Raw genomic sequence first — 27409 nt, 5'->3', positions numbered from 1 at the left:
ATAGCGAGTCGGAGAAAATGGAAACTATTACCAGAAAACGAACAAACATTCGTTTCTCTGTATACACATATTCCATTCTTTTATATGCTCTACTCGATATTCGTTCCAATCGAGAATGAATTAACAAATAACGAAAATTGACTCTCTTTTATTTATCCTCTCTCGAGACTGATTGCAACACGAGAAAAGGAACAAAGAGGGGGGGCAGAATAAAAAAAAAGGAAAAGGGAAAACAGAAGAGCAAACAAGAAGTTTTTGAAACGAGGGAAGAAAAAGGAAACAAAGTCGCGGAAAGTTGGTTGGTTTCTTCTTTCTTTTCCAAGTCTTTTTTGTTTTCTTTCTCTCTCTTCTCTTCTTTTTTTTTTGTACATCCACGGTCGAGTGAAAAATTTCAAACGAACCTCGGATAAACTAAAAGCGAAGAGCAAAGTAAATTAATGGCATAAAATGGCTTAATTAATTGAAACGTACGTACGTTTCTCAACATACTCTTGTCAGAAACGTACCGAGATACTGCATACTTTCGATCAATTAATCGATCGGTCTCGACTGTATTTATTCTTCGATTTTATCTCTATCTTTCGTCATTCTGTTTGTTCCATTACCGGCGCACCACGATTTTACCCCTCGATAATGGGGACGAAAAAATTTTCCACTCGATTTTATCTTACTTCTCTATCGATTTATTAGATCGATCATGTAATTAAAATTGATTGGAAAATAAAAGGAGGGAGAACGAAAGATCTTTAATCGAATTGAAAAAGGTAGAAATTTTAATCAATTTTGTTCTTTGCTCAACCATTGATTCGTTAAATTAAAATGTGATATATTTTAATTCGAATTATGAATCGATTAATTTTATTTGTTTTTTTTCCTCACACTCTATTTATTCGATTAATATAATTTATTTGAAAGAAAAAATATGATTCTACTTTCTTTCCTTAATTTGATCCAATCATAATTGATAATAATTGTTAAAAATTTTAATGTCACTCCCATCGATCACAATCTGTCACGATTTAATTAAAAAAGAGAAAGAAATTATAAATTTTAATCTAATTGAAATACAATTAAAATACTATTAAAATAATCTACCATTCCGTCAATTTATTCGATTACAAGCCATTTTAATGAAAAAAGAAAAAAGAAGAAGAAAAAAGTAGAACCATAAGAGAAAAGATTTTAAAAACTTTTAATCGAATTAAAATGCGATTAATTATTTAACGACATCGAGGCCAATTTCCATCCACACTCCATTTCGTTGTTTATAAAAATTTGCCCTCGTACACATCACGAGTTAATCTAATTTACTGGCTGGTGCACGTGTCGTTTCTCCATCGCCTAGTTATTCGAAACTTCTACGTACTCTGGAGCCCTGGCTTGATACTTTGGACACCGTGTATCATATTCGAAAGTTAATGGATAATTTAATTACCATCGTTTGCCGGACTAATTTAACATTAATCAAGGAAACAATGAGGCGAACAAACGCAATCGACGAATGTTTGAAGAATTGACAGATGGTTGAAAGAATTTTGTAATTGTAAAAGGAGATAAACGAGATTTAAATTAATTAAATGAGTAGTGACAGATGTTTCAAAGAATGGAAGAGCAATGACTAAACAGATTGTAGTAATAGAATCAATAGTGGGGAGATAAAAGTGGTATAAAGTTGTATTTGATGATAAAACAGATAAAGATTTTTAATTGTAAATAATTTTAAATGAATTATTGAACGATATATATGTGGTAGACAGATATTTCGAAGAATTATGGTATGAAGGGAGAAAATAAAAATTGAAGTGGTGGAACTGCAGTGATGGAAAGTTGTATTGGATAGAATGACAGATGTTTGGAAGAATGTGCAGTAGTATAGATAAAAGATAAACGAGACTCGATATATCAAGAATAGTTATACTTTTTGATGGAGGATTGAAATTTGCATTGAAAGTTATACATTTTCACTAAATTGTAATTGATATAATAGTTTTTTTTTTGGGGGGAGAGGGAAAGGAAATAGACTAGAGGGATTTTATTTTTTGACATAATCAACAATTTTTGGAAATATATTGCATCTTTTTGAAAATCTGGACAAAATATTTCGTACTAAATTTCGTTTTTTTTTTAACGAACGAAGAATTTGATGGAAATTTTTGGGAGAAAAAAATGATCATCCGTGCAAAAATTCTGCATGAGAAAATTTTGACGAACTGTACACCTGAAAATATCGATATTACAATCCTTTTTTTTTTTGCAATTCAAATTTGTAAAATAAAATTTTATTCAAAACTTGAGAGAAGGAAATTTCCATTTTTTCTAAAAAAAAAAAGAACTGTGCACAGTGCAGATTTAGCGATAAAAAAAATTAGATTGGAGGATAAGATCGAAAAAAGACCAATGAGGAGTAAAAAGTTGAATTCAAATTACCTTGAGTGCTTCTTGCTACGACCAATTCGACCAGACCACGTGCCTTCTGGAGGATCGAGATTGCCTGCTCATGAGAGATATTCGAATCTAGTGGTTGTCCATCTATCGCCAATATCTGATCTCCCTCTACCAATCGGCCATCGCTGAAACAGAACAATTTAAAATTGTCAGTAAAATACACATATTTTTTCTCTTTTCGTTTATTATTAAATTTTCACGAAGATTTCGTACACTTTTAATAATAATATTTCTACGAGAGTTTAGGAATTATTTTTTTTCACTTCGTGATTATTTTTTAATTAAAAGGAAGAAAAGTAATATACGAATAAAAAAAGGAAGGAATTAAAATAAATTTTCATAAGAATTTCTCCATATTTCGAGAAATTATTCCTTCGAGTACTTAATAATTTTTTCTTTTTGCCTCTTAATATTTTTAATTGAAACGTGTTTCAACTAATCTCGATCAATTTGCATTGCAGAGAAGAAATGGTATGTAAATGCGGCAGGTTTAAACCGTGACTATCTCAATTAGCTCGGTTTAATAGAATCTAATGGATCCGGGGCATGTATTAGTGGTTCGATTCGATGAAATTCTATTTAATAGAAAACCGGACGCTGAGAGTGATATTAAATTTCTCTCTCTCTCTCTATCTCTCTCGATGTATGGCCCCTTTGAATTCCTCCGCAATCGTCGCAATAACTTCGTTTAAATCTTCCAATAAAAAAAATCATTTTATTATTTTTATCATATAGTTTTTTATTGAACTCGATGTCACATCGATGTGCTCTTTATTTATTTATCAAATTCGAGGAACTAGAAAAAAAGTACTGATTTTCATTATTCATTTTGAAATAATTTTAATTCTATTTTTTTAAGTAAATCATAGAGGAAGAATCATCATCTTCTGCTTCCATTTTCTTTCTAACTATTTCTTTCGAATTATTTTTTATTTTAAGCGAAGATTATTTCTTTTCATCCATCCAATATTTCATCTTGATATTTCTATTTTTAATTTTCCACGATTGTGGGGGCCGCGTATTTTAAATTTCGAATAATAAAACAAAAAACGAAGCAAGATTCGTTAATTATCCCTTAACTGGGATAATTTTATATATTACAGGATTTATATTCGGGAAGGCACCTGTACGCGGTTTTTGGCCGAGTTCCAAAAAACTCGTACACTGTCAGAAATCACCTGACGGTCCGTCTTGTCACGTTGATTTTCGCTTTTGAGCTTCAGATCTCATGACAGATTGCGACCGACCGCGTGACAGAGAGCAGGCACACACTGGGATCTCTGTTATCGGAATCCTTCACTGTCCAAACATTCTGTTATCTAAACGTTCCTCCTCTTTTTTTTTTATTCTCTCCCTTTTGTCCCTTCCTCTTTGAAATGGAAAACGCACACGCGGCGTGCACACTGCGCCTTCTCTCCCCTACCTGTCTACCTACGTGGTCACGGTAATTCACTTTTGGCAGGGCAGGGTAATAAGATTATTGGAAAATATGGAGTGACGTTGGTGGAGAATGAAATGATGCAATTATAATAATTCGGGTGAAATGGTAATTAAACGAAGATTATAATATAATTTCATTTTATATTAAATAATTTATATCATCCTTCAATATCTATATTCTTTTAATTCGAGCACATTTTATCTTAAAAATGATTGTTCGATTCTCCTTCCTTGTCCTAATATTTTATTTAAAAAAACGTAATAACTACGTGATTTCTATCAGAATCATTCCAGTAGAGAAACTTATAACGAGAGAACGTTGTGATCAAGAATTCAACACTTTGGAGTTAAATTTATACAAATCCTGATCGTCCATCGTGATAAACGGTTGGTGGAGGATTCTCGCGGGGGGTAGGAGGGAGGGAGGATGGGGGTTGAAAGCTGGTAAAGGGCTATTTAGTAGGCCAGATAGCGGTTGCGTTACCTAATTTCCGCCAAAGCAAATTTCCACCAGGTCTGGTAACGACACACCACTCCAACGCGATCATCGTTAAACCGATGCTCCGAATTTTGGTACGGATCAAAGGGACAACGATCCGTGACACGATTCCCCCCTTCCTTGTGTCACAGATTTGCATTCCATGCCTGCTTTCAGGTGCATCCTGTCGAGGCCATTAATGCCGTTAGGCTTCCACAATTTAATTCCAATTAATTCCAATTTTCGAAACGGGGAAACTTTTGTCTATCGTAATTTTAATTCGAATTATTTCGTAAGTTCGACGTGTAAAATTATGATGAATCGAAAGTAGACTAGATAGATGTGATCTTGGAGGAATTTATTTCGATACTTGATCTTTCTTCGAACTTTGGAATTTTGAAATATAAGAAAAAAAAGATGAAGAGAATTTTAACAAGATATATTCTTGATATATTCAATCCTCTTGTTCCTTAGCTTCTTTCTAAACTTGAGATAAAGTTTAGAAGAAGAAAATTAATGTTTAAAGTTAAAGAAATTATCGTTCTATTCCGAGAAATTGTAAGAGAGAATTTTGCAATAATAAATTTCTAGAGAAATATTTCAAAGTTCATCACTCTCTTTCGATTCAACGAGAGATAATACGTATTCACAACCCACGCGCGTGTTTACGAAATAAATAGGCGAAAATGGCCGGGCTTAACGCTCTTGACATCGAAAATTCTCTTCTCCAAAGCGAATCGAAAAAGATCAAAAACCCAAATTTGAGAGACCCTCTTTCAAGTCAACTACTCTGCTGCCTGATCCACTCTCTGGATGTGAAAATAAATACATCCACATCAAAGGCGATCACGCTTGCTTTCGTTTCGTTTTCAAAGAATCAAATCGGATGCAAAATACTACCATCGAAAGTAATCTTTCGAAATAAATTTAAAAAAACCACGTTTTTTTTTTTACAAACCTTTCCCCACGTCATCAAAAATTATTGTTGATCAAAATCATGTGGACGATCAAAAGTGAAGAAAATTGACGTAACGAAGATATTTCATTTTCTTGTAAGTAGAAAGAGAAAATCCTACCATCGAAAGCAATCTTTCGAAATAAATTTAAAAAAAAACCACGTCATTTTTTTTTTTTTTTACAAATCCTTTCCCCACATCATCAAAAATTATCGTAAACGATGATCGAAATCATGTGGACGATCAAAAGTGAAGAAAATTGACGTAACGAAGATATTTCATTTTCTTGTAAGTAGAAAGAGAGAGAGAGAAAGAGAGAATCCTTCTTTGTGTCGCAACAAGGATGAGAGAGAGAAAGAAGGGAGACTAATGCGCGACCCTTCGGTCGAGACACGTAAATTATGAATACCAGGAATATTGCGAGACAAGTTTTTTTTTTCGACCGTGAAGGGTGCTTTCAACGGTGCAGAGAAACGAGTGGACGATATACTGAAGACTAGGGCTGACCGAGCATAGGGTAGTTCTACTTGGAATCTTACTGAAAACTTTAAAGCTTGACTGATTATAGGAAATTTATACGATCGATTTTCGATACAATTGAACTGTAATTATTCTGATTTGGATTAAAATTTCAACTCGTTAAAAAAAAAATTATATTGTTAATTTTTTAATTTTTGATACAATTTTTATTTGATCAAAAGTTGGTTCGAAAAATTGCCGATCAAAAATTTGAAGACACATTGTTGAATCGAATCAACTAATGAAATAAAATCGATTAAAAATTCAAATGAACGACGAATTTATTATTACAAAATTTTATGTTCCGTGTCAATTTCATCCGATGATTCTTATTGATCATAAATTTTATGACGAGCGTAAATATTGTATCGAGTTTTACATGACAAATGAATAATTGTGCATTTTCCTCCGAGAGAAATATATCACTATCCACGCCTCGAAACCGCCAATTACGTAAATGACATCATCGAGAAGAATTCAACGACGAATTTCAACGAAGTGATTGATTTAAATCAATCCCAATATTGAGAGAGGTAACAATGCATCGGATGATTAAATCCTTTTTTTCCAGAGAAATATTGAAATTGGAGATCGCACAATTTAAAAAAAAAATAAAGTATTTTCACTTCTGATACTCTAAATAAACCCAAAAATCCTAGATAAATACACATAATTGAGAAACTTTTCAGAATCGATAATTGCTCATCTGTTCTCTTCGATTTTATTTTTACACGCATCAACTTTTAAAACATTGCTTCGAGTGATCTTGAAACATCGAACAACCCTTCTTTACCTTGAAACAGTTCCACCCTTAACAACTCTCGTCACGAAACGCGCAATTTGGAAACATTTGGAACGATCGAGTTAAATCGAGGGTCATCCCAGAAACTTATATATCCCAACACTTGTGTGTCAATTCAATTACGTATTCGTCACGTTTTAATCGAGACATATGGTGGCCAAACAATGTACGTATAATCATTCATATGTTAACTAGTCAACGTCCCAACCTAATCCAAACGTGAACATTGATTATATGGACTTGACGTGTTGATATATGATGTATATGGATCATACATACTAAGTTTAATTACTGTGCAGTTGAATTATTGTTAACGAGAGAAATGTTTAATCATTTATATTATATTATTTCAATTTTTTGAAAGATTGAGAAAAATTTCCAAGATATAATTGATAAAAATTTTAATTTTAAATTTTCTACGAAAATTTCATTTTAAGATCTCTATTCCATCGTGTAAAAAAAAAATCTCGTGTCTATTTTCACACATATTTGGATGTTAAAGCTTGGATAAGCGAAGCTTTGAAATGGTCGATTCAAATATAGCATTGTACGACGTTTTCACACTGACAACTCCATCTAAAGCTACCACTTGCGGATTTCTGATTCCTTTGGAATATTCTGAGAATTTGATGAACGTCTTCCTCCTCGAGGAAGATACGTTGGCATTTGTCCATTTATCCGTACATTTCTTTCACATTGTCACTTGGGAAAATTCCACGTTTCCTCCTGTATTTATTTTCTTTTTATACCATTACTATTATTATCTTTGTGTGACGATAATAATTCTGGTTTAAACTTTACTTGAACTAATTTTAAACGAGATGTCAGATCAATTATTAAAAAGGTTGTATGGAAGAAGACAAAACGTAAAAATTACATTTTTCAGGAACCAAGAAATTTGTTAAAATTTTAATTATTCCCAAGCATTTCCTTGGAAAAGGAAAACAAAATTTATAATTCGAGTTTAAAAATTTCTTTTTATTCTCAAATTTCACTTTCTCGATCAATTTCTTCTATTTCCAGAATAAAGACGATTATTTACTTGAAAAATTGTTCAATTCCATTAAATATCTTTATATATATATATATCCTTAAGAAAACATTCCACTATGGAAGCTCTTCGTTCGTGATAAATTATTTCCCGCCAATGATTCAGCCCGAATTCTGTTCCACCACCGCAAAGTAGAAACCGGAAGGAAAGCTTCAGAAACGTCCAGTGCTCAACTGGAAACAATTTTCGAGAATTTGACTGCTAGTTATCAGCAATAGCTCTCGTGTGGTCGAGTGACCACAGGATGGACGTGCGAGCAGTTGAAAAAGAGAGAAAAAAAGAAGAAATTTCAGTTTCCGATTAAGAACTTTCTGCTCGTTGAATCCATCCATTTGTACAGTTGAGAGAGAATTATTATTTTTATGAAATATTTCATCAATTATAATTATTTAATATTAATAAGAAGATTGTCTGTATCAATTATAAATATAATTATATACACGAGTTTAAAATAATCTGACAGTATTGTCCAATCATTGTTTGATTATCAAAGAATATTTTTCGAAAAAAATATGGAAGGAAAATGTTTACACAGACAAATATGATATATAAATTTTATGAAACATGAAGTGTTTCATCATTAATTTATATATTTTACAAAATCTTGCTAAAAGAATTATTTTAAAATTTTAAGATTCAAAATATTCCTTTTCTGAATTGTGTATGTATGTATATTTTCCAGTTTTCTTTCAAATTTTCTAAAAAAAAACTTCTGTTTATTAAATTCACAATATTAATTAGATTTGAAATAAGAATTATAAAATGAAATATATGTATGATGTTAGTTGTTGATGCAATTAAAAAAAAAAAAGGAATGATCGATGAATATGAATTTGATTTCGCAATCAAATTTAATCTTCACTCATCAAAACCGATCTGCTATTACCGGCGAGAGTTCAATTTAATCGAAAATTCTTTCTGATCGTAAAACGTTTGCGGTATCGATTTGTCCGCGTATGTCGAATATTAAAGTACTTTTACTCGATTCGAGCGATTCCTTGAACTTTCGTTTCGAAAATTATTGAAAACTTTCGATACTACACCCTTTATAATTTAACCTTTATGAAAAATTCTGCGATTATCATCGAATAAATGAAATAAATATCTTTTCGACATATTAAAATTCCATAATTTAATCTCTGATACGTAAAACTAACGTGATAAATCGCTCGACACGACGAGTATCATAAATTTTACTCGCTATAACAAAATATTATAACTTTTTCTTAACACTTTGAGAAAGAATGAAACGTCATATCCCTCGAGAGAGGCAAAACAGGAATTACGCTACCCAGAAACAACGGGGCGCTCGATATTGTGCCAGGATGATCCATCATCGTCCATAATTTAATATGACAACATAATGCACCGCTTATAGTGATATCAAACTACGAAACGTCTGTCCTTAATCCTTCTCGAGCGACACTGCTCCTTCGATGAATATCGTTTTTCCGATAAATCATCCCCGTGAACTTCGTTTCGTATCTACGACGGCCATTTCTCATCGAGATTTCTGAATTTACATGGGGGAAATCGAAACGTAAGACAGAATGTTGAATGGATTTATTATATTTTTTCTTTTTTTTTTTTATAATTATTGATCTATGATATTAATTTTATTATTCCATTTTTTTAATGGAAAAAGGAAAGATAACTTCGAGATTAAAATTTTGCAATGAAAGTGTAATTTGTATGAAGGGATCAGCCTGTCTTATATTTAAATTTCTATAATAATTTGAATTTCTGACTAATCTTAATCTAATAGAAATTCGTTGCTTCGTATTCGCTTTTTCACTTGCGAATCAAAGAGACAAATAGTTCACTATCCATGTAAAAGGATTGTCAAATGTTTGTGAACCATCCGATGAAAACAGGGATATTCGTTGATATTTGTTACTGCGTTTACTAACATCAAAACGAGGTTCATTGTTTGTACGCGTAAACTTAAGACTATCGCTCTCTGTGTATCCGCGAAAACCGACGACATTTAAACTAAACTAAATTGGAACGCTTGAAAGCGGACCGATATTCAACGGAAATTTCGTCACTGATAATCTCAAATGCGCAAAGATTTATATACTAGATTTTTTAAACTATATTTTAGAACGTTTAATTTTATTACAAACACTAAATAATAATTGTAACGATTTGTCAACTAAACTAAACTATCTATTTTTAAAAAAGGAACGACGGTTCTTTTACCAACAGACGGTAATAAGATAATTTCAATCGTAAGTAACTAGAGTAACTAGATAAATAATAAAACTAGGACACATAACTATAACGCTTGAAAACAAGATTCTCGTTCAAATCGATAGAAATTACCAAGTCGCAATTTCTGAAGTGTTTACGTAAAATGAGTAAAATACGATGTTTAAACTAGATTAAAATAAAACAGATTCTTTAATACAGATTCTCATTCAAATAAATAAATAGAAATTCGTCACTAACGTTAACACAAATATTTACACGGAAAGATTTGCACGTGTACACGACGGAATCTTAATTTATCTACACTAAATCGTGAAACGATCGATTTTCTGGAACGAAGTAGCTAGGAAAACTAGGGAAAACAAAGTGATGAGTGTCGTGCGTTTAATTCAACGATGCATAAACTGCTCCGCTGACACGAACACCACCATCGTCTATACTTTCAGACGTGGAAATCGTTGATGCCTGTTCCCATTTCTTGCCTTCGTCCCACAAGAGCAAAGATTAAAGTGTCTGGTAAGTTGGTTAGCTTTGCCCCAAGAGACGCCGAGGGTAAGAGATCAACAGTGTTTATCTCGGCCCAAGTTTTCACCAATATCCCCCTGTATTCTCGATTAGAGTTTTCGCGAGAATAAAATGAGAATATCAAGTAATTTTGATATTTTGAAAAATGAAAAAGAAGAAAATCAGAAGAAAGATAATTTGTTATATTCTTTAATTCAAAAACTGAGAAGAGTTAGAAAAAAAATAATCGAATATAAGTAAAAATGATATCACGAAGAAATTTATCCTCTCCCTAATGAACTAATGGTTAAATGTTATCTGTGTAGGCGTAGGGATGATCAATTTGCGCTGGATTAGACGTAAACACGATCGATATATCGAGTACAGAAGCATACTCGATTGGTTTACACAGCCGGTTTGGAAATAATTAGTACGAAACCGATCATGGAAATAATTAATCGCGCCGCAGTACGATATCTGCCGCATTCCCCCATACATTATACACCTGCGTGTAAGTCAATCAAACCAATTCTGGGATATCAGTCGGTTGTTAAACAAAGATCGATGTACCGATCACTTTTAATTGAGTTCGTTCCCTGCACAGTGACGTGACGTTCATTTTTTTCTTTTTATTAGGTATTTTTTTTTTTTTTTTTTGATCGATTCAATATTTGGATAAGTTAAGAAAGGGTGTAGATATTGTATGTTGATATAAGATAACGAGATTGAATTTAATAAGATTATTTTATCGAAAAGGTGGATTATGATTACAATTTATTTTTTAGATTTAACGAGATCAGAGATCAATTTTAAGGGAGCCTCTTCTATATTAATTTTCCAATTAGTGAAATTGAGTGAAGAAATATTACACCAACGAAAAAGTATAAAAAGCGTCCAATTATTGAAATTCGATCAAAATTACGAACGATGTAAAGTTAAAAAAAAAGAAAAACAAGGTACAAAAATTAATTAGACGAAAAACAAACTTCCATTTCTCGACGCCAATAATCAATAAAATATAAATACGGAGGAGTAAATTTCGTTATAAATTATCAACGTCATCATAAGTCTCTTCTACTTCAAAAATCGTGTTCCAATCATCTTTCAACTATATTTAAAACATTCTACCTTCTAAAATAAATACAAATACACAATTTCATCACACAAATTATCACCATAATTCTCAAAATAAGTTTCAATTTTCAACAACAATCCAGAAAAAATCTAAAACTGAATTATCGAATATGGAAATATAATGATAAATTAACACATAAAACAACATGATTTCCCTTTCGAATCGATCTCCAACATCTCGCGATCATCGTTCACGAATAAATGATAATCCTTTATTGTTGTTACAGCCACGTCGAATCAAAAGATTTTTATCTCGAGCCACCCTTGTCCAGAATGCTCGACTCGCCTACGGGGGAGGCGCACGTTGATACAAGAAGAAGAAAGAGAGGGGAGGAAGGAACACGACGTGTGAGCAAAGACGACGAAGAAGGAAGAAAAGAATATGGAATATTTAAAGGGGATGCGAGGGTGGAGGGAAGAGGAAAAGAGAGCGTGGCCGAATGAATAAAGGAAGAGAAAGAAGATTTATTGCCGGGCGCAGAATGGGGTTGCGGCTCGTGTGTACTAAGGGTGGAACAATGGGCCGGCATGGAAATTATTCGGGTGAATGGAGCCTTCGAAAATTTGCCTCGAATATTGGGAACATGGAGGTAAGATAAGTTTCTGGTTCCATCATCGGCCGAGTGGAGGATGGAAGGAGCTGTGAATTTTTTGAAAATTTCGTTCTCTTCTTGGCGAAATTTGACCAACGAAATTTCTAATGATCTTTCATTATTTGTGAAATCTTTATGGATGAAATTTCGTTCTATACTTTTTAAAAGGATACTTGATGGGAAAATAAAATTTGTATGAAAGATTAAAGGTTTATATTTATTTCAAGTGTTTAAAAGAATAAAATTTTATTTGAGAAAATTTCATTTCAAGGAATTATTCGCAATGAGGATTATTCGATTGTGATATTTTTCCTGAGGAAGAGAAGATTAATTAAAAAAATAAATTTGGAAAAATATAAATGCTTTCTCTATCGATAATTATAAAAATAAAAAATTCGTAAGTTTGATAGATTTATCGGTAACCACTCTCGTTTTTCTCGTTAATGAATATTTAAATTTGATCAAAGTCAGATTTATCCGATTTATTCGATTTCAAAGAACGCCTATTCTCGAATGAAACTGGATTTAAACAATGATGCAAACCGATACCGTTTCCGATCCTATTTTCCCCTCGTAATCCCGTCCAAGATAGAACTTGTAAACAGCCTTACGTAAATCATGATCGCGTAAATAGAAATCCATTAATCCCTCATTCTTGTATATTCCAAGAAATGTCCAATCTGGATTTTCCACGATTCGCTGAAATTGCGCGGATAAAATAATACAAATTTCGCAAGATTTTGAAGAATGAAAATTCAAATAATTTGTTAAAAATGGAAGATTATAAAAAAAAAAAATAATATCGGAAAATTGAAATTCAAACTTTTGAAATAAATTTTAATCGAACTGTATAATTAGTTCGAAACATTAGCTCGAGCATGAAATTTTAATTTCTCTAAGAACAAGAAATTTAAATGTTACACCTCTAAGAGAAACTGATAAGACGTTGAAGAAGAAATAACGTTTCCTCTGACGAGACGTTTTTAACAAGGATAGACTTTAATCCCCCTCCTCCCCAAAGAAGATAATACTTTGTTAATATTTAATTATCGAGTCAAAAGAAAAGCAGAGCACAGCTCCCATTTTTCTTTGACTTGTCTCATTTACGATTCGCAAGGCAGCTGTTGCTAGAGAAACGAAATAAAGATAAAGATAAAGATCAAATTATGATTCATAAAAAAAAAAGAAGAAATTTTTCAGAAACACGTAATTAACAATGAAATATTTCCAACTAAACTCGAAAGTAATCCAATAGAAAAAAAAAAATTCGATCTCAATTCGAAAGAAAAATAATAATCTTCCCCTCAACATCCCTCCAACAACCGCACGTTCAAAACTGGCCCAACTGGCAAAAAAACCTCCCCTTCCTCCCTGCTTTACTTTCTCCATTCCACCAGATACTGTTGCTTCCGCCTCCATAACGGGATTTCCAGATTGTTTGCCGATACAAACGTCCGCGATCATCTATCATTCGTAGCGAGGGCACGTTCCCAACCATGTTTGTGCCCGATTCCATGCATCGTCGATACACACCGCGTCGGTACCCCAACCTGTGTCGAGTTCGAATCAATAACGAATCTCTCTGTCCCTCTCTATCTCTCTCTCTCTCTCTCCCTTCCACCCACACTTTACGTACAGTTCCTATCTTTTTTTACTTCCGTCGCACATACGCGTGCACACATGTTGGAACGTGTTCTTACTCTGTTTCCTTCTTGCTCGGTTCGGGTATAAATGGGACGGGAGAAGAATGGACAGGGGGGAGAAGGGGGTTGTTTGTAGGAATTATAGGTCGATTCGAGGGAGGAAAGGAGGTAGTGGAAGTAGATTTGAAAGAACGTATTCTTGGGAGGAAATAGAGGGAGGGAGGGAGGAGATTCGATAATTGAAATATGGTGGTCGAGGAGTTTTTTAGATTCTTTTTCGTGTGTATTATAGAGGAATTTTTTGAGTTTCGTGGTGGTTTCGTGTTTTTTTGGGAGAATCTCTTTCTTTTTGGAAAATTAGTATTTATTTAAATTAGTGGATTAGTGGATTGTTATTAATTTCGAGTTTTTAAGGGGCAAGTTTTTAATTCTGTTTCTTTCTCTAGATTTGTATAATATTTTCGCCCGGTGTGAATTTTTTACGGAATTTCTCGCGAATCGTCGAAGCGTTAAATTTGCGTGTTTTCAAGTGACAGCTGTACTTTTTCGGTTCCATTAGTCGACCGGGTCAGTAGGTCTGGCCAGAGATCGATGCAATTAAATTTAGTATCGAAACAATTAGGTTTACACGAAAATTTGAGCTTTTTGCATTAAAAATATCGATCGATCTTCTTGAATGGATAAAAACAATTTGTAATATAAATTTGTCGAGTTTGTTTCCTTATTAATGCCGCTTTGATGATGGGGAAAAAAAAAAAAGTTTAAAAGAAAAATATATTATAAATTATTGATCGCGAATACTCGTGAATTGTTCTGTTTTTGTTTCTGTTCCAAATAATCGAATCTTCGTACCTGCATCAATATGCCAATGCGCATTCGCTAGACCACACTCGTACAAACCCCATTTAATTACGTTCATTAATCGATAATCCAATATGCAAATAACTCGCGATAATATATATCTGTTCCTTCGAAATTATAATCAAAAAGAATTATAAAACAAAATTTATCTATTTAATTTTTTCCCCCGATTTATTTGAGTTCAATTTTTTTTTAAATAATTTTCAAGTTTTTAATCGTTAACTTAATTTTCTTCGAGACATTCAAAATAAATAAAATATCAATGATTATTTCTTTATTTGATAAAAGCAAGAAAAAAATACTATACTTTATCCTCTTTCTTTTTAATCTTTATATTCTGTTCTATATTTTGAAAGTATGGAATGTAATAATTTTGAAAAAAAAAAAAAAATATAAGAAAAACTTGAATATTCGCTAAAATTATTGTCTGAAAATCCGAACTTCATCTCGAATAAATTTTCAAAGGAACGAAATGAAGAAGACATTCGTTGGTGTCGAAAAATTTTCCAACGAGATCTGTTTTCGCGAGTTCTCGCTTCGTCATCCATGTACGAAGTGACGAAAAAAAAAAAAGAAAGAAAGAATTGTTCAAGAGTCGTACAACTTTAGTGCAGAGAGAGAGAGAGAGAGAAAGAGGGAAAAAAATTACTCAACATAAAGCAGAAAAATGAATCTCGTCGAAAGCGAGAAGTTTTAAATTTCTTTCTTTTTTTTTTTTTTTTTTCCTTCAAGAGAATTCGCGATTTGCTTACTTTCGTTCACAAAGAAGAATGTATCAGACAGGTTTACGAAGTATCAAATCTCAGTGATCTTCCTTTCCACGGAGAAAATGAATTTTTGCACTGCGGTAAATGAAGAGATAAAATGAAATTATGGGGGTGGATATTTATGAAGGCGGAAATACGGAGAATAATAGGGAAATTTATTAAATAACAGTGTCTGCGGGTAAATTGGTTGCATACAATGGAGAAGTATCATGGAAATTTTCTTCCAGTCTTGGGGAACTAAAAAAAAGAAAAAAAAAACAAAAAGAAAAGAAAGTACGTATGAAATTATTTTTAGGTATTCCACGTTGGATTTGTGTACTTTAAAACACGAATAAAATTAGTCTGAAATTTTATCTCTAAGTAATTTACTTTTCTTAATTTTTTTTTTTCCAAAAGACAGAAATTATGGAAGAAAATTGATTATATTAAATTTTAGTAGAAGAAGTAAAACTAAAAAAAAATGATGTAATTGTCAATTACATTTTAAAAATAATACAAGTTTCAGAAATAATTCCAGCTAATCTATTTCATCTTTAATTTTTCGATTTAAAAGAATCTCTCTATTAATTATTCAATTTCAAGAAACAATTCTGATTAAGGAATTTCAAGAAAGAAAAGGCAAAAACAAAAAGACGGAGAAGGAGATGAAGAAAAAAATATTTCTTTAACAAAAAGAAACAAACAAGTGAAAGATTTAACACGCGATAGATACTCTTTTCGGCTACAATTTTTCACCGTTCGAAACGGGACGAGGCTTAAAGTATTTCAACCCCATTTCCTCCATCGTGAAATTGCTTGTATCAAATAGTGGCTCACGTTGTAAATTTATCAGTGCCACGAAACACACCACCCTCCGAACCATCGACTTTCTTCGCTCCTACAACTCTTTAATGTCCTGAAACCACCCTATTTTTAAATTTTTCTTCATCCCTGTATCCCTCAAGATGTATAAATCAGATGGAAATTTAATTCTCTAGATTTTCCTTATAGAAAATTATCTGTAAATGAAATACATGATTCAAGCTAAGTTTAAATGTAACAAAAAAAGAATCTAAAACGAAAAATAAAGATGAGAAGAAAGAAGAACAATAGTTGAAACAACGGAGATCGAATTTGGAAGCAAAAAAAATGAAAAGAAGAAAAGAATAAATTAGAACGATCGAAAATAATAAAAAATATAGATGAAAAGAAAAGAAGAGAGAAAAATAAAATTTGAACACACGTGCGAAACGTCGCGATGATCATTAAAGGAGGATAGACAGAGAATGAAAAGAAAACGATAAAAAAATGAAATATTTCCTCCCCGGTTGCCTGTAGCCTCGTAAATTCGTTTCGTTAAGATTGATCTCTCATCGATTCGTCGTTTGCATATAACCTGTTCAACCCAGCGTCGTAAATCGACGAGATATTTCACCTCGCGATCGAGGGGGAAGAATATGTCGAATCACGCCCTCGGCCAACCCACCCCTCCTACTTTCACGGTTTGTTTCGCGCCAACGAGTTCGTGACGGGAAATTTTTGAATCGTGTCACGCGTATTCCACGTATCACTCGCGAGAGGATGTATAAGAGAGGTTCTTTTTTCGAATAAAAAAATGAAAAAAGAAAAATAAACGGTTACAATCCCAGAACTGCAACCATATAGTTAAAATGATCGTTTTAATTCAGTGAATTAATTATTAAATTAATCATAATACAATGATTGTACTCTATGAAATACAAGATCTCTTTGAAACGAAGAATTTTTCTAAAAATTTTCTAAAAAAAAAAGCAGGGTTAATGATATTAATTAGAAGATATTTATAATTTTTTCATAATTCCTAATCTTTTTTCCTCCGTAATCGTTTCAACTGTCAATTCGCGCAAAAATTCTCTGAAATTGAAACGAACCACTTTCGAAAATTTCGTGAATTCCGCTTAAAAAAGGAAATTGCCAAAAATTGCGACGATTTTAATTTTCCTTTTAATCTTTTTTTCAATTTGAAACTCGGGAAAACTTAAGAAATTCCCGAAAAGGGGAAACTGGGTGACGGATTAAATCGATGCAAAGGCAGGGAAAAAGGGGGGCTTAACGAGAGATAAACTCGTTAAAGGCGGCGCATTAGCACCGCTGATTTCCCGGGAGCGCGCTAATTGTGTAGGACAGAACGGCTAGTGAGGTAAAGGCGAGGTTTAGGCTGTTCAAGATGGCGCAAGTGTATCGCTAACTCGGTTCCCAAGTTTGGTTAAATAATGAAATTCCGCGGGAAATCTCGATGGAAGGAGGAAAGTTTCAAGATCAAAACGTATCCACCAGGCGTTAATATATTATTCAAGTTCAATTAGCCTCGTTAAAAATGAATTTGCATCGAGCAATTAGGTAGGATCGCCTAGGAGGATTGAATTGAATTTTTGTTGGAAAAAAAGATAGAGAGAGAAAGAAAAGGTAATTTGAATAATTGCCTCGAAACAAATTTTTTTTTAAATATTTACCATATATTCACCAAAATGAAATAAATCATACTTTTAAATACTTGTAATTTACAAATAGAGAAATATAAGTCTATTATTTTTAAAATTTTAAAGTCTATTATTTTTATTTTATTGTTTCATTTAAATTGTTATATCGTTATCACTTTCCATGCTTCCTTTTTCCCTCACACTCTTTCCATCCATCAGAACTCAAACACTATTATATATAATTATACAAAAATTACACAGTTTCAGAATCATTTTTATCTCTGAACTTCCGCCAAATTTAAATTCAATCCCGAAGGAAGGTTCCTTTCGAACGCGTGCACAACTTTTAAAATTTACCTTTCTCGCGAGCAAGTTCTCGCGCGATTTATCAGCGTGCAGCGCAGCACAGAACGACATCGTATTTCTGGGTCAAGACTCCGGCGTATAAATTTGTATCGGGCCGGTTGCATGTTCCGTCGAGGATGTAACCATCGCTGAAAATTCAATTTTATCGTGCACCGAAACCCCACTTGACTTTCTCTCTCTCTCACTCTCTCTCTTTCTCTCTTTTTTTTCTCCAAACGTCCGTTTCGTTAAAACGCTCAGTCCGCGCGGTTTCAAGCACTTTCAAGACGAAAGTACAAGCGTTCCACCAACCGTACCAGGCTTCATCTTCCACTTCTCTCTTTCTCTCTCTCTTTTTTTTTTGCAATTCATCAGAACTTATCGAGTCTGCGTTTGTATCGAGGTTTTTGTTCTTCAAATGATCCGATATTCTAACAAGAATATTATCCGCATTTTGAGAAAGATAATGCTGTTCAAAAATGATTATTTCTCAGGATTAATTGGGATTCGAGAATAATTTATTTGTATTAATTTTCGGGGGTGATTTCTAGAATTGTATTTTTCTAATAATTCGAGATTTATTATTCGAGTTTATTTTAAATCAGGATTTATAGTTATAGAATTTGGAAATTTAAAGAAGAAAATTCTTTGTTCCCTCCACGTGACGAAATTTATCCCCAGTTTGATGAAAAAATTTTGTTTTCAGATCGGATTAAATTATCATATTTCGTAATCGTTCCGATTATTTTGAATTAAACATTGAAACGATATTTAACATTTTAACCGAAGCTTCGAGAGCTTTGACTGGGTTCTGGCCCACAAAAGCCACGGTATTAAAATAATTAAAATACACACACACGGAGAGAAAAAGACGACACGGGGCGAAATTAAATTCGAGTTGTGCATAATGTGCGAAATTTAAAACTTATTATTATCATTTTACCGTTTATCGATTGGCCGAAATTTAATACTGACGTGGAATAACAAAATTTTAATGCGATTTAACTAAATTGTTTGTTGAATTGAATCGTGAAAGAAAAAAGAAAAAAAAATTGATATATCTCGAATGAGTGAACGCGACAATTAACACGATTAACACGATTAATTATTAATTCAAGGGATATATAATGGAAGGAAGAGGCGATCCTAATCGAATCGAGAAGAAAAAAATTCACCTTCACCCTTTATTTTCATAGACCTACACCTATAATTCATTCCTCTCACGACTATTGAATCTAATTATCTAAAACGAAGGGGAAATTGTATCGATAATCTGATAGTTTCGAAACTATCTCTTAGGCTTAATTAATTGCGTAAGTTCACGATAACATGAAATACATGTATTCTCCGATTTTAATCCAACTTGGAAATTTTAATGATTGATTCGAAAAAATTCAAGAGAGGATTAGCCAAAAGTGTATCCCTGAACTACGATGAATAATAAAAATTTAATGATAATATTTAAAAAATTCGTGCTCGTTGTAAATTACTTTTAAATAAATATATATTCGTTCGAAGATTTTTTTTTTTTATTTTTGTGAACAAATATATTCTTCTGGAAGCACCAGACTCGAGGTATTTTCAATGAGTAAATAAAAAGAGAAATTGGATGGAGAGATATACAGATGGGAGGTATATAGACCTCTTAAAGGAATAAATTGCAATTTGAAACGTACTTTCCCTTACTTCTACCAAGAGAAAACAGGTTGAAAATACTTCAGGCTGAATCGTACGTTTCCCTGGGGCATACGGGATTAATTGCATCGGAGAAAAATGCGGGATACGTGAAAATTTTGCAGATACTCGCGGAAACTTAATTGTGTAGGAGCACGGGTAACGAGAACACGATCGAGAACAGGCCGTGAAATTTAGGAGGGGAAATGCTTTTTCGAGCATTCCTGAAAATAACGAAGTGGAATAATTTTTGAAATTGGAAAAAAAAATAACGGTGAAACGAGATTTGCGAGCGATGAAACAAACACGTTATAAATATATATATTAAATTTGTTCTCTTCATTTATTAAAATATTAATGCTTTGATAAAAATTTGAATAATGAAATATCATAAAAATATTTGTGAAATTTTGTAAATACGAGAAAATTAATACCTTTCAATTACGCGAATTAAAACTCTGTGAACAGATTATAAAAAAATTATATTTTAACCTTTAAAATAATTATAAGGCATATATTTTTTTTATGAAGTAATTAATTTTGAAAATTAAAAAAATGTTAAGAACTCTACAATTTATCTTTCCTAAATAATATTTATAACTCATCATTAAAATTTCACCAATATTAAATTCTACAAAAAAAAAAGAATCTCAACATCAATCATCGTACAACATATCTCTTATTATTATTACAACTGTATAATCATGGAAACAAGAAAGATATAAATTTCTACGTCTCCAATATTCATTCCATTTTCCTTTTTTTTTGGATTCTTATCCGTGAACCATATTTTCCACGGAAGAAGAAGAAGAAACAAAAGAAAGGGGAAAAAAAAATATCGGCGAAACAGGTATTTCTTTTAAATAAAAACACGATGCAAGAAGTTTCTTTGGTTAAATTTTACGGTTAACGTCTCGTCGACCGCGTTTCTCTTACCGTCCATAACCGTATCTACAATGAACCCGAGGGAGTCGGATGGGAGTTCACCAGCGGCACAAAGTGAAACTTGGAAAAGTAAGACTCGAACGGTCGACAAAAGCTTTTCATACTTTGCTCGAAACAGAGAGAGAGAAAGAAAAAAAAAAAGAGAAACGTCCTCTTCGTTCACATTCGTAATGGATAAAGCGGATATTTTTTTTAACGAATCCGCCATAAGGACACGCCGAATGTCTTTGTGGAGAATATCTTTGGTTGCTCGAAAGTAAAGATAGATGGCGGTGGTGGTTTCGATCACGTGACAGACGCCATTAATCTTTCGGCGTCTTTCTGATAATCCTAACCTAATTCATAACCTCAAAATTTGTCATACTTAATTCGTACTTAATTCTAAGTAAATTACATTGAAACCAGGGATGAGATAAGAAGAACTTAACCCCTTCTAACTTTAAATTTCTCGAAAATGATTGGATTTTAATAGAAATTAATAGATGATTCGTGAATTTTTCAAATTTACATAGAAATGTGTTCATCAGAAGACATTTTCACACGAATAATTATTACGATTGACGTTTTGTCTTAAGTTATTTCTAGAAAATTCCATACAGTCTCGAAATATCCTAATCATATATCTAATCGACTTCAATCGATTCGAGCAAGAAAATAACAACAATTGGCTCCTTCTAGAAAAAGCGTGGGATTTCATCAGTCCAATCGCCAGTTCCAATCTTGGAATTTCAAATATTCCAACGATCCTCATTAAATTCGATCCAAGTCGTGCATTAAAATGGGATTAACGACGAAAAAAAAGTTCCATTTTAGGAGGATCGATATCGGCGATTCCATTTCCTTTTCCAACCGCGTCTTTTTTTTCTTTTTCTTTCTTTCTTTCTTTTTTTTTTTTTTGCAAAAGCAACTTTTTTTCGCGTGGTATGAAAAAGTAATTACACACAGGGAAATCGGACACGCTGCGAAAGCAAACGAAGAAAAGTTGGTAGTTGTAATTAGTCTGAAGGGGCGTTGCGATATATCGATCTCACGCTCGCTCGAGAACAGTGGAAGCAAACACGCTTCTAAACAGCTTTCGTTTTCTACTACGTTCTGCCTATTACGTTCAACCGCAAAAGGGAACAGTTACAAAATGATTTGTGTTAATGTTGCATCATACGCGTTGTTGGCATATTACGGGGCGCCAGATAACGCGAATGATAATCTAAATGGGACGAGCTTGTCCAATCAGAATTCAAACAGAGCATAAATTTTGAAGATAATCGTTTTCGTTTCGTCAAATAATTGCGTCAACTAATTAATTATTAAACTTTTACAATCAAATTGAACGACTCGATTCAAGGAAAAAGAAAGAAGAAACGTATCCTTTTCAGAAAGATTGGTATGAAAAAAAATTTTCATTTATGCGTATCATCTCGTATCTCCAATTATCTCGAAACGGGGTATTCGTGAAAATAATTTGTCCTGTCGACGAAAAATTTTCAAAACCGCGTTGTATCTTCCCTCGACTATATTCTCCGACGAATATACTGGTATTTCTGGTTAAAAACACAGTGGAAAAAACGTTCATAACCTCGTATCACCTCGTTCAATCGATCCCAACGCGAACACACATTCACACACTGCCTCGAACATTGGAACGCTATCATCTCGTTCCGGCCAACAAACCCGACCATATTTCGTCGAGACTGAGAAAAAAATCTAAAAAATTATAATACAGGAAACTCCATCCGAAGAGAAAAATTTCCAAAAATCCCACAAAGATCTCGCTTAAAAGAACCTCATCGAGGAAAAATGGATGGATCGGCTCATCTTTTCCAATTCCAATCCGTGTGAGGGAATAATGAGAAGAGTGGATCGGCAATATCGAGGCAATTCGGCGATAACGCCTTGAGGAGGAGCAATATCGAGGTTTCGAATTCACGAGTCAAGCGTGGAGGAGGAAGCGTGTTTCCAACGTGCGTGAGAGAAAGAGAGAAAGAGAGAAAAAAAAGAAAGGTCGGAAAGATCGATCGAAACGAACCGGTTGCGCAACCTGCAATCCTGCATGGTTGAACAACCATGCTCGATTACGCAATTCTATTGAATGGCACGATTTCCATGAACCGCAACCGCTTTCCTCCAATGTCCTTGAAAGGATGATCGATTATTACGCAATGCTCGATCCTCGAGAGACCGCTTCGCCCGGAAATAAACAGATATGGATTGAATAATTGCCGTTTATCCGATCTTTTCGACGATTTCTCCCGTTCTTTTCGTTGCTTTGAAATAAGGGAAAGTTGATGAAAGGTGATTGGAAGATGTTTGAACCGAAATCTAAAAATTATTTCTTGTACATTCTTGTCTCGGTTGAAGGATTAATAAATGAGGAATTGGCGCGTTTCGATTATTATTTAACGTGATAATTTCAGTTTTACAATACGAAGATGTTTAACACGGTTGGGGGAAAAAATAATGATTTCGTGATGAAAGGGAAGAAGGAGAAGAAGAATGAAGGAACAAGAGGCTGCGGGGTACTTCAGTGATTCGACATTTTCAATTGAATCCAAGCCAATTCCGATATAGAAGTTTCTTTTCTCAGACTTCGATTACCAACTATTTTAGTGGTTTCGTATGAAATTCAAGTTCTAGTGCAATTTCAAACTGGCTTTGAACTTGAAGCTGTAAAGTTTCAGAATGAGAATATTCAAAATAAAAATGAGGGAGTGTAAAAATAAGATAGGAAACAGCAGATCGAATAAAATTTTTACATCCCAGAAACATTAAAAATATTTCTTTACAAGAAGAGGTATCGATTATCAAATAGATAAGATCTTGAAATTTAAATAAAATACCGATGCATCTTCATCAAACGTAAAATTTGATGTTTGCAATTACTGCATATGAATCATTAGCTGAAAAGCTTTAATTTAAAATTTTGTATAATATATTATCTCCGTTGGTATAGAAATTTTACGTTGATGGAGCACCGTAAAGTAATGAAAGTTAATAGGATTGACGTCAACAAGGTTGGTACCCGTGATATTTTTAAAATGACCATCGTTAACTGCAGCGGGTTAATATTTAAAATAGACGTACACGTATTGGGTGCAGCTCGAAACTCGTAACTCCTTCACGTCGTGTGTGTGTTTGTGTGTGTAAAATCGAATAAGGTGTCCTTTATCGTAAATCTAACATTTAGATCGTTTTTCCTTCCCTACATTTCTTGCACAGAAGCTATAAACTTTTGCATCGAGTATTCTGAATGGAATTAAATTTCTGAAAGTTATTGAAAATAAATAGAAGGATTTGAAATAAAAAAAATTTTCAAGATTTTATGGATCGTAATTTTCGAAGAGATTCATATTTCTCGCGAATTTTATTCTTAAAAATTAAACGTTGAATCAAAGAAAGGAAAGTGGTTAATTCTCCTGAAGAGACTTCCGGCAAGAGAGCAAAGTAGGAAAGATTATTAAGCTTGATGATCAATTTTAGATTGTGCCATTTGTGGAGGATGCTGGTTTCATTTTATTGGATAAAAAAAAAGATAAAAATTAAAACACGATAATCTTTTGGAATTTTTATAAAATTTTTAAATAATTTAAATTTAATTTAATTCAAGTTTTAAATATTAGTTATTAGATGTAACTTTCGATCAAGTTTCAATATCTAAAATAACTTTTAATATCGATCAAAGTTTAACGAAATTGGAAAATTTCTGAGGTTCGAAGATTATAATAATCAGGATTTATTATAAATAGACGTGCAAATTTGTTTAATTTAATTAATTTCCATTATATCCAAAAATAAATCCCTTAGTCTTCTTTACTCTATCACTAAACTTTGAAATTTGAGAAAAGATAATAAGATCGATAATAATTCAACATAACTGCAAAGTTTAAATACCTCCATATCAAAGTTTAAATTCAAATTACTATTGACTCAACAACTATAGTTAAGTTAAACTTGAGCAAAAATTCGAGCATTGTTAATTGAATTAAAGAAGAAAGAAAAAAATCAATTTTCTACAAATTTCCACGAAGAACAAAATAACTCGAGGATCGAGTAAATTTCCACACAATTTTAAATTCGAGGAAAATTAAGGAAAGACGTACGAATCCATTCTTTCGAAAGGAAGGTGAAACATCGGTTTCTCCCTAAATTCTCTCTAAATTCGTTCGCGTTGCATAATTCTATACGATATTCAACAGCTCTGTTTTCAAGCTCTGGTTATGAAGTGACGTGGGTTGCTCTTTGCAACCGAATTAATGAAACGTGAAACGAGAGCGAAAAGGCGACCTTTTCATATATTGAATCGCGAAAAATTGTCTTGCACGGATGCTTCCGATACGAATATCAAAAAAATCTTTCGATATTTCAACGTTACTTAACTTTACTGTTCGATTGAAATTTTTTTTTTAAATAAAGCGTAACATTTTACACAGTTATTTATAGAAATTTGAAACACAAATGTAAAATGTTTTTCCAAATTGTTCTTCAATCCAGATTTCAATTTAGATTTTCAAATAATTCCATTAAAAAGAAACTCGATATTCCAATTACGATTTAAATTACGAATAAATTTTCCAACGATGCTAAAACAAATAATAAATTCAATTCGCAACTCGACCAAAATTTATCCACCTTCGCAAAATACCAAAAAACAATGCAACAGTAACTTGCACTCGCAATTTCATCCAATCCTCCCAAAATTTACATGCTGCCATCAAGCAGCAAATAATTCACCCAATTCATCGCAATCAGAATTTCAGTCTAACATTCTGAACTAATTTAATTCAAAAGATAATTAGAACAATAACAATAATTTATCCAACCTCGTCCCATTCTTTCAATCAAAATCTCTTTTCCTCATTGATCCTACGCAAACCTCGGTTGCTCTTTGACTCGAAGGTAAAAAGAAAGCAAGCCCAATGTAGCAAAACGCGACGATCCCCTCCTTCTTCCTCTGTCCATGAGCGGCATAACGTAGGGTGTCGATTTCGCCGAGCGGAAGTGACAAGAATCGATCGGCGTCGACTTGTAGAGACTATCGAGCGTAGGGAGCGCGTTTAAAGGGACCGACCCTTGTGCAAGCCGTCAAGCATCGGGTAACACGATATGACCGAGTTTGTGCCTTGTTAAAATTGCATTAGACGGTGGATAGGATCGAAAGACGGGTGAAAACACGGTCGAGAAACGTTTCAACGATCCGTGGAATCGCGATGACAGCGCTTCGTCATCGAGAGAACCGATTCACCCTCCCCTCCTTCCTCCTTCCCAGAAATCGATGATTCGCGGTGAAACTTCGATTTTCTTTTTTTTTTCATCATTTCGATGAATTATTACAAGAAAGAATCGAATTGAATTTATAAAATTAAATAAGATCGATCGAACGAAATGAAAGATGATTATAGATTTTCTTTTTTTTTTTTTTCGAAAAGAGAACCGTAAAATATTTAAACATTGGAATATCGATTCGATTTAATTCTTATCTTCGACGTGTCTGAGAGTTACGACGAATAAGAATCGAAGATGGAAAGGGGGAGCAGTAATAAATTAATTATAAGGTACGATGTAATTTGATCGATAAAACGAGATCTTTATGGTCAATCGAGAAACGTGCAGAGAAACGGAGGTGGAAAGGTTTTTATCATAAGGCTCTTCGATTACGATAAAATTTTACGATTCTGCTTACGGCCGCAACATTTTGCTACTTCGTTTCCAATAACGACCGATGCATCGTAAACTCGCAAGTATAACGATACAACAACCGTTTCATGCTTTGTGACCCTAACAGATGGACAATACTGGAGATCCGGATCTATATATCGTTCTCCGCCCACGTTACAACGCAATAAACACGATAATTACACAGCTAGAGAAATCCTATCGATGAAAATTATTATTCAAATTACCATTAAAGGGAACAACGTGTCTTTTCGATTATTGCACGATAATTGAATCGTTTTAATAATGTTATATACAGGCTGCCTGTGTGGTGAGATGTAAAGATAAAATTTTGAACTTGTCATTATTCATTTTTTTTCTTTTTTTTTTTAAGACCAAATATTTATCCAAATTCATTTGTTTGGTTATTATCTAAATTCCACTCTTCTTCGAATTTTTTACCTTGAACTTGTCATTATTCATTTTTTTTCTTTTTTTTTTTAAGACCAAATATTTATCCAAATTCATTTGTTTGATTACTATCTAAATTTCACTCTTCTTCGAATTTTTTACCTTGAACTTGTCATTATTCATTTTTTTTCTTTTTTTTTTAAGACCAAATATTTGTTTGGTTATTATCTAAATTCCACTCTTCTTCAAATTTTTCCTCTGCTTTTCTTTACAAATCAAATACTTTTAAAATTCTAGCTAGGGTGGCTTTCTTTCACATTTCCAGTTACAAATTTAATTTCTGCAAACAATGAATATATTTTTTACTCCGAATTACTCCAAGTCTTTTTCTTCTTCCTTCATAATGTTTTATCGAATCAAATTTCAAATTCGAAAAAAAAGAATCCAAAGAAAAATACAACTCGTGAGTTTCAACGTTGTCTCCTAAATCTTCAACACGCGTACTATGCACTATATTGGCTCGTATATCCAGCCATTACACCTTGG

At 32.9% G+C, this 27409-nt stretch overlaps 1 protein-coding gene across 1 annotated transcript in view; it reads right to left on the bottom strand.

The window, feature by feature from the left end:
- LOC409020 (inaD-like protein) overlaps window positions 1–27409 on the bottom strand; it is a 119029-nt gene that overhangs the window by 72536 nt on the left and 19084 nt on the right. The window contains exon 6 of the mRNA XM_026442738.1: window positions 2428–2570. Coding sequence (XP_026298523.1) covers window positions 2428–2570 — 143 coding nt within the window. The remainder of the gene's footprint in view (window positions 1–2427; window positions 2571–27409) is intronic.

Source organism: Apis mellifera, linkage group LG9 (assembly GCF_003254395.2).
Source record: "Apis mellifera strain DH4 linkage group LG9, Amel_HAv3.1, whole genome shotgun sequence".
Lineage (NCBI taxonomy): Eukaryota > Metazoa > Arthropoda > Insecta > Hymenoptera > Apidae > Apis > Apis mellifera.
Note: the sequence above shows the minus strand (reverse complement) of the source record. Positions and strands in the feature narration are given on the sequence as shown.